The sequence below is a fragment of the Cavia porcellus genome, unplaced genomic scaffold (genome assembly GCF_034190915.1).
Source record: "Cavia porcellus strain 051 isolate PalLab524CR breed Dunkin Hartley unplaced genomic scaffold, mCavPor4.1 scaffold_3, whole genome shotgun sequence".
NCBI classification, from domain to species: domain Eukaryota; kingdom Metazoa; phylum Chordata; class Mammalia; order Rodentia; family Caviidae; genus Cavia; species Cavia porcellus.
The window spans coordinates 104491692-104500191 of NW_026947486.1; the positions used below are offsets into that span (position 1 = coordinate 104491692).

General features: G+C 43.5%; 1 protein-coding gene across 1 annotated transcript; it reads left to right on the forward strand.

Moving 5' to 3' along the window:
* The first annotated feature begins 707 nt into the window (after positions 1-707).
* LOC100716798 (putative MAGE domain-containing protein MAGEA13P) lies at positions 708-8234 on the forward strand. The gene is given in 7 exon segments (XM_005001374.1): positions 708-748; positions 3696-3832; positions 6886-6939; positions 7140-7606; positions 7608-7960; positions 7962-8092; positions 8095-8234. Coding segments are annotated over 7 exon segments (1323 nt in total).
* Positions 8235-8500: the final 266 nt, after the last annotated feature.

Sequence of the window (8500 nt, forward strand, 5' to 3'; positions counted from 1 at the left end):
CATTTCTTTCCCTTGAAAACCAGAATTCATGTGGCCTTTCATATTTGACTCATTAAGTCAGCTCTAAATGAAGAGAGTTCATATATTTCATCTATGTACTGGGATTTTGGAGTCTGCACTTACATATTTATCACCTACCCGTGTTTACTGACTTGACTACACATATTATAAGAAAGGAATTATAATCAGAGTATCCACTGGCATGCTCAGTGTGAGGTCTGTGCGCTCAAAGTTCTTACAAGATGTAAGAGGAAACTTTTCAAACTTTCAGCAATCTGAACCTCTCTCATCCCAGTATAGTAAAACTGAGTTGACTTTTGAAATCAGATTTTCTTCAGTATTTGCAGGTTAAAGTCTCATATATGAAATAACAATACAATTTGTTATGTGACAACAGGATGATTAAGGTGAAAGGAATGTAAAGGATTTTTTTTCTACAAACATAAACACTAAGAAGCAATGAAGTAAATTTTCACATGTATACTGAGGTGATTATGATTGATGGAAAGGAAACAAGATTTTCTGAAAGGGGTGATTATACGACAACTGTAAGTGTCTGTATTTTAGAACAATCTTTTGCAGCTTAAAGGTATGTTGGAGCTGCGGGTTAGGGTGGAGAGAAGAAGGAAGGTTGCTACACGGCCAATGAGCTATAAGAAACATCAGGAAGCAAAATATGTGGTTGTGGAGATGACGCACAGATCACAATGAAGAGCGGGACACATGACAATGAGAAAAGTAATGATAGGTAATGGCTATACTGAGCCTTTATAGCAGGCATTTTGTATATATCATTTCATTTAACGTTCGAAACATCATTGCAAGTTGTCATGAAGCTTAGAGATACTAGGTAATAGAATCAAAATTGCAAAGCTGATAAAAAAGGAAAATATGGAATACTAGCCAAGACTTCTCTAGCTTTAAATGCTTTTTCCAGTATACCAGTCTTTCCCAGACTGTTTAATGTAACACTGACATATGCATAACTGGCCAGAAGATATTACATTAGTGTACCACAAAAGAGGGTTTTGAAAAGACTGATATGGACAAATTCATCAGGTCCTTTAAACATGTAATTCTTCAGATATCTTGCTATGCTAATGTTTACAATCAATCAACACGAGGCATAAAATTCACCAAATTGGTTTGGTTATAGTATTCTGTTGTTCATAGGCCACTCATGTCATTTCTCATAACACTAGCATTAAGTCCAATGCTATGAAATGCTACACTCCACCATGACAGCAAATGTCACATATGGAAATATCTTGATTTTCTTTGTACAATGGAAATGTAACCAAATTAAAACTTGCATAATTTTCACAAACTCACTCATAAGTCATAAATATATAGAACATATGGCTCAGTACCCTATGAGCTAGTTCCCACTGGTAGTTGCCAACCTGTCATTCCATTAAGAAGGTACATATCAAAGGGGACTTATTCCACAGTGACATTTCACTTCCGATGGCCCTGGATAGGAAATACTCCCCTCTCTATGCAGGTACAATTACAGATGAATATTATTTGCTATTGATCTTATGCCATTCTAGGAAACATCAGCATAGATCTTTTTAAACTAAACTATGTAAAAGTGCTGATCACAAACTCTTTAGGGAAAAACACACTATTCACTACTACATACAGGAAGGACAGTCTACTGCTATTCTTTAATTATTGCTCTCTTTTAGGTGGTCATTGGTTTTTAATTATTTATCTTGGTAGAGAGCCCAGCCTATAGCATCTACACGTAACTAGGTAAATGAAGATAGAGATACTACCTAGCTAGGGGAAGCATCTCTGTATTTTTCCATGTACATATTTCAAATGGATTGCCTCTCCTTAACAACTTCAAAATATAACCTATTCCACTATTATACATAAGTGATATTACAATTCTGCCTGGTAAATAAACACATTAGAATAAAATTTTAATTCTATGTAACAGAGTAGCTAAAAGTATAATAAAAATGGACAGAGTAGACGTAAAGACTTTAGCAAGACACAATATAGACTCTGGTTCTTATTAAACAAGTGGCATAGAATAAACAACATACAGTCTTCTGTGCCTTAGTTTCCCCTACTGTCAAGGTAATATTAATCCTGACTTCACAAAAATTCAGGTGAATTTAATGACCTAATGCATAAAAAGTTCTTAGACTAGTACTTGAAGCATCATAGTGATGTTTAATTGGTAGCAGATTTATTAACTTTAGGACTACTAAAAACTTTTAACACATTTATATTTGTAAATCTACAAAAAAAAGCCAGGTGTTAAAAATGGATTAGCAGCTGGGTGTGGTGGGGCACACTTGCAATATCGGTACAAGAGGCTGAGGCAGGAGGAGCTCTGTGATTTTGAGGTTATACTAGGCCACAGAGTGAGTGTAATGTCAGTTTGAACTATATAGGGAGACACTGACTAAAAGAAACTATGGATTAGCATCCTATCTATTCCATAGTATAATAGAATGTTTACATAACTAACCTGTAAGACAAGAAAAAATATTGTGTTAGATCTGGAAAAACAACATAGACAGGACTAATATTTTTTCATACAGGACTAATATTAATTGCAAAAAAGTTTACCCACATAGAAAACTTAGAGAATGTAAAATTTATAAGAATGTGGAAAATTTGTAAGAACTAATGAGAGTTTGGCCACATTACTGCAAATAATATCAATATACAAGAATCAATTTGATTTCTATACACTATAAATGGTAAATAAAATATAAAAATAACATCATTTAGTAACAAAAACACTAGATGTCTAAAAAATAAATCAGAAATCACATTCCCCGACTTCCTCCCAAAACGAAGGTGGGGGGATAAAGGGTGTATTTTTTCAATGAGTGAAAGTAGAAAGTGTAGGATTTAGATTACCAAAGGAGCCATCCCAAAATCCTTTATACCAGAGAAGGCGCCACAGAAATGCAATCCTAGCAGGCGGTTTAGCATAGTATCATAGTTTCAGTAGTTGGGAGGCTGAGGCAGTAGGATCACAAGAGTGAGCCCAGCCTGGGCAATTCAGCGAATTTCTGAGATCCTGGCTCAAAGTAAATAATAAATAGGGCTGGGAACACAGCTCAGTGAAAAGCCCTGGGCAGATCCTCAGTAACAAAGACAAAAGGATGGAAGGACAGAAGGGAGGAAGGGAGAAAGGGAGGAAAGAAAGAAGACAGGCAGGCAATTCTACTGTTAGTCCCAGGAAGCTGGGGAAGCCTTGTGGGGAACAGCTGCTACCAGCATCCTCCAATGTCCTGTGGCGGGTGTATCAGAGAAGACAGTGTCCTTGTCTAGGCAGAAATGCAAGCTCAGTTAGGAAACTCACACACACGCATGCGTCACACACACACACACACACACACACACACACACACACACACACACATATTTTGAAAATCCAGAATACAGATTAATATCCATAGAAATCGGTGCTGGCATTTCCATCAACGCTGGTACACCCTGCTAGGCGCCCCTCAGGTTGAGGCCACACCTCACTCCCATTGACAGTGCGGTGAGGTGGTCTTAGTGCAGTGGGGGGATTGATCTTAGTGGTGTGCTCTCAGATCATCTGAGGGAGAGGCCCCAATGATGATGCAGTTCAAGTTGAGGACACAGATCTCTGACGGAAATATTTTCCTTCAGCTAGGCGACTACGTCTTGTGACGTTCGCTCTGTCCCTGCTGTAGCTCTGAGCAACCCCAGGCTGAGTCCCCGGCTGTAGCGCGTGTATACCGATTTCCACAGGAAGAAGGTGGCACCGCCTATGAAGGGGTTCGACCCTGTCGGCAAATCCGAGGAGTTCCTGGCTCTGTGAGGATTCAAGGTGAGGACTCAGAAAAAGGAATAAGGGGCCCTATTCATGGCCATGCAGCCCCTGCCTTTACCCTGAATGGCTGACGCTAGGCAGCATTCCCAGATGTAGTGTACTGGACGGTTTCTTTCGGAGTCAGCATGGCCTTTTTTTCTGAGAGGGCACCGCTCGGGTCTGCAGAGGGGGTGTCCCGGGCAGTGTCAAACATTAAGAAAAAGATAATAGGGGTACTCGTCCCACCAGACCTTGTGGGTTGCCTATGGGAGGCTCCTGGGGGGAGAAGCGGGGCTGAGGGAAGAGCCAGAGCTTCCTGCGGTGAGGAGCCAGAGGCCAGGGAAGAGCCATGGCCCACAGGTCAGGAAAGAGACAGAGGCAGGGAAGACCTGTGGGCGAGGGAAGAGCCAGAGGCCACAAAACAGCCGGGATTTCCGAGTTTCCGGAAGTGACGCGCCAGGCTTATCGGATGTAGTATGTTGCAACTTCCAAATTGGAATTAGATAGTTTTTTTTTTTTCTCTGTGGGGCTCCTGTGAAATCAGCAAAAGTGAAAGACCTAGGCAGTGGCAGGCTTCAGGGTGAGAACGCCAAACGGTCCTCTACCAGATAGAAAGTAGCTCATAAAAACATACTTCTACTGTCAGCCCCGGGTAAGCACCACATAGGGCAGTCAAGCGGAGACACCTTCCCTAATCCTCCACACTTCCTTGCTGGTGCCTAGAAAGGTGGGAATCTTGGCTTGAGAGCTGCATTCACAGTTCAGCACGAAGGGTGCAGTTCAAGGCTTGTCAGCAGAAAATATAAAGAACTTGAGCAGGACAGGATACACAGCCCAAGAACCCAAAGGAATCTCTAGAAATTCATGGCCATCCCCACATTCGGCCCTAGAAACCCTAGGGAATGCTTTCAGCCTGAGAGGACTCCTTCCCTTGTGTCATATTTTGAAGGGCAAGGCCTATGCTAATTAAAGGAGAACTCCCAGGCCCTGCTAGGCATAAAGACTCTTAGATTGGGCTCAGATAGTGAACCATAGAAAATGACCCTTTTTGTGTCGAGTCCCAGGCACAGTTACATGGCAGAGGTACCCTCTCCATCCCACGCACTGCTTTCTGGGAGATAGGGACCTAGGTCTAAGGGAACTACTCTCAAGCAAAAAAGGAAAGGTTGCATATCCCCAATTCAGGCCTCAGACAAATCGTAACCTGTGTGTGAACCCTGGTACACTTTATTCAGATCAATGCCCTGGTATACCTGTCAGTTTGAGGCTCCACTTCACTTCCTTTCTTGATGGTTTTAGTAAATAAGGGCTTCTGTTCAAGGGATCCAGCTCCTGGGTAACAGAAGGAAGAACCTTATGTCTGCCAGGAGTCAAAATGAGGACCTAGGAAAGGACTGAGAGGTCCTCCAGTAGGAAATAGAGGGGTTCCATCCCTGTCCTGCCCCTGTTGTCAGCTCTGGGGAATCATAAGTGGGACTATTTAACACAAGCGCCTCATTAAAACCGTCCCTTCCTTGCTCTCCTGCCCTCCGCCCCCAACCCCCTTACCCCATTTCTTGTCTGCTAACTAGAAGATGGTGGTCTTGACCTGAGAAGTGCATGATCAGAATAGCGGAAGGGAAAGAATGCAGGCCCCATCTGGAGTAAATATGAGTACCTTCAGGAGGATTGCAGGTAATTCTTATACTAGACAGAGCAGGGTCGGAGTCCCCATAAGAAACTTACTGCATCCTTAATGTCAGCACTGGGAGACCCCAAGCAATTCTCTGTGAGTCTCCCTTCATTTCCAGCTGGCCTGGTAGTGATGAAAGGTTTGTAAGTGTGTGTGTGCGTGTATGTATGTCTGCATGGATGCCTCTGTGTGTACATGAATGCATGTCTGTGTGTGCATATATGCCTGTGCATGTGTGCATGTATGCAAGCCTGTGTGTTCATGTATGTATGAATGGATGCCTGCATGCATACCTTTGTGGGTGCATGCATGCCTGTATGCATCTGTGCATATATGCATGAATGCACACTTGCATGTATGTGTGTATGCATGCCTGCATGTATGTATGCCTGTGTGTGCATGTATGCATGCATGCATGAATGTGTTAATGCATGCTTGCATGTGTGTATATGTGTATGCATGCCTGTGTGTGCATGCATGAATGCATACCTGCATGTATGTGCACATTTATGCATGGATGCATGCTTGTGTGTATGCATGAATGCATGTTTGTGTGTGTCCATTCATGCATGCATCTGTGTATCCATGAATGCATGTGTGCATGCATGAAGCCATGCCTATGTGTATGCATGAATTTATGCTTACATGTGTGCATGTACATGTATGCATGCATTCATGTGTGTGCATGTATGCAAGAATGTGTGCCTGCATGTGTTTGCATGTATGCATGAATGCATGCATGTGTGTGCATGTGTGTGTGTGTGCAACTGAGAGGACCAGATTGATATCATCAGGGAGAAGAGTCCCAGGCCTTGCAGGGCATGGAGTTATAGGGCCTGAGGATGGACTAAATACTTACCACTTAAGAAATACTGGTTTGAACCCTTGCTGTCAGCTATAGATGATCTTGGGCAAAGTCTGCTATATGTGGCATGTCCTCACTTTTGTCTCATCAGTCCTAGTGAAGTGACGGCCTTGGCTAAAGCATGTAACTTCGCATCACAGAAGTAGCCACATCTGGTCATCCCAAGGAAGAGAGGATCTGCTAGGAGTCAAGGTAAGGATCCTGAATAAGAAGTTATGAGGCTTCCATGCCCTTGGAGAACTGAGGCCCCTGTCCAGAGAGGCCCTGGTACCAGCTATCAGATATAATGTATCTTTCCTTCCATTAGTTGGTCTCAGGATGCTGGACTCAGGTCTTTCTAGTAGTCACTTTGAGACTGGAGGGTGCTTCTGCACAAGAACAGATGGAGATCAACACCTCCTTGCTCCTGCTTTTAGGAAGTTCCATCCTCTTTATAACTGTAGAGACCTAGCAGAGTTCATTCACCCCTATATGTCAGGCCCTGGGAGTGCTTGCAGTCTGTAATCTGAGAGCACCTCAGTTCTTCATTTTTAGGAACTGAGGATGAAGGCCTTGAAATGAGTCTCATGTCCTCAGGCTATGATCCAGGTGAGGTACACAACCTGAATATGTATGAAGGACTGTGCCACCCAAAGACAGAAAGATCTCCATAGCTCCTGAATACAACTGCCCCACTGCTAGCCCTTGAAGCTTCAGACTCTGCTGACTAGCTGTAACCTGAAGAGCTTTCTGTCATCCTCCTCCAGCCAACAGGGTTAAGTTTCTCATGCTCTTTCTCTATTTTTCAGGCCAGTTTGGTCCATTGTCCTTCTCCTACCCACACTTTTGCCAGCTATTCCCAACACAAGCTATGATGCCTCACAGCCAGAAGCATCAGCATTACGAGCTTCAGGATGGAAGAGAGGCACAGGACCTGGTACCTTGCCACATTCCTGCAACTGTGGAGGCAAATGCCACAGCTGCCTCCTCCTCCACTCCAATGCCAGGCATGCCAGACAACATACCAACTGCTGGAGCATCAGGTCCTCCCCTGAAGAGTCTTCAGAAAGCTTACTCTTCCACTGACAACAAAGGTACTCCATCAAGCATTTCAAAGAAAAATTCCAGCAGCCCAAAAGGGAAGAGTCAGAGCACCTCACAGGCCTGTCCATACCCTGAGTTCTTGCCCACTAATATGCTGGAGAAGAAGGTGATAGAGCTGGTGAAGTTCCTGGGTGTCAAGTATACAATTGAAGAGCCTGTTACTGAAGCCGACAATGCTGAAGAGTGTCATCAAGGATCAGAAGGACAATACGCCCGTGATCTTCAAGAATGCCTGTAAATGGATGAAGGTGGTCTTTGGCATTGATGTGAAGGAAGTGGATCCCATTAGCCACACTTATGTACTGGTCAAAGCACTAGATCTCACCTACGATGGGAGGCTGAGTGATGACGAGGGCATACCCAAGACTGGCCTGCTGATACTTATCCTGGGCATGATCTTCATGGAAAACAACTGTGCCTCTGAGGAGACGATCTGGGAGATGCTGCAGCAAATTGTGGTGTATCCTGACAAGGATTTCATCTATGGGTATCCCAGGAAGCTCCTCACCAAAGATCTGGTGCAGGGACCTAGAGTTCCGGCAGGTGCCCAAGAGTGATCCTGCTCGCTAGGAGTTCCTGTGGGGACTAAGAGCCTATGCTGAAACCAACAAGTTGAAAATCCTGGAGTTCTTCTCTGCAGTCATTGGGAGTACTCCCTCAGACTCCCGTTCTTGTATAAGGAAGCTCTGAGAGATGAAGAAGGGAGAGCCAAGCCTGCAGTTGCTACTGGGGATGATACTGCTGCCACGGTCAGTACACAGGCCAGCACCAAGCCCAGCAGCTCCTCCAGCTCTCAGTAAACTCTGAGGCACATTCCTGGCAAAGGGCAGTCAAGGTTGTAAGCAATGAGAAAATTTCAGGTTATTATTTTTTTCTGTTAGGTATTTTTAAAATTCTTTTCATAAGGTTTATTAGTTTCAGAATTTAGAGTCGTTAATTAGGTAGGATATACATTATTATTGTTTATCAGGTTTAAGAATGAGAAGATTGCTGTTTTGAAAAATAAGTGGAGAAACTCCTTATCTTTGTGTGTGTGTGTGTGTGTGTGTGTGTGTGTGTGTGTGTG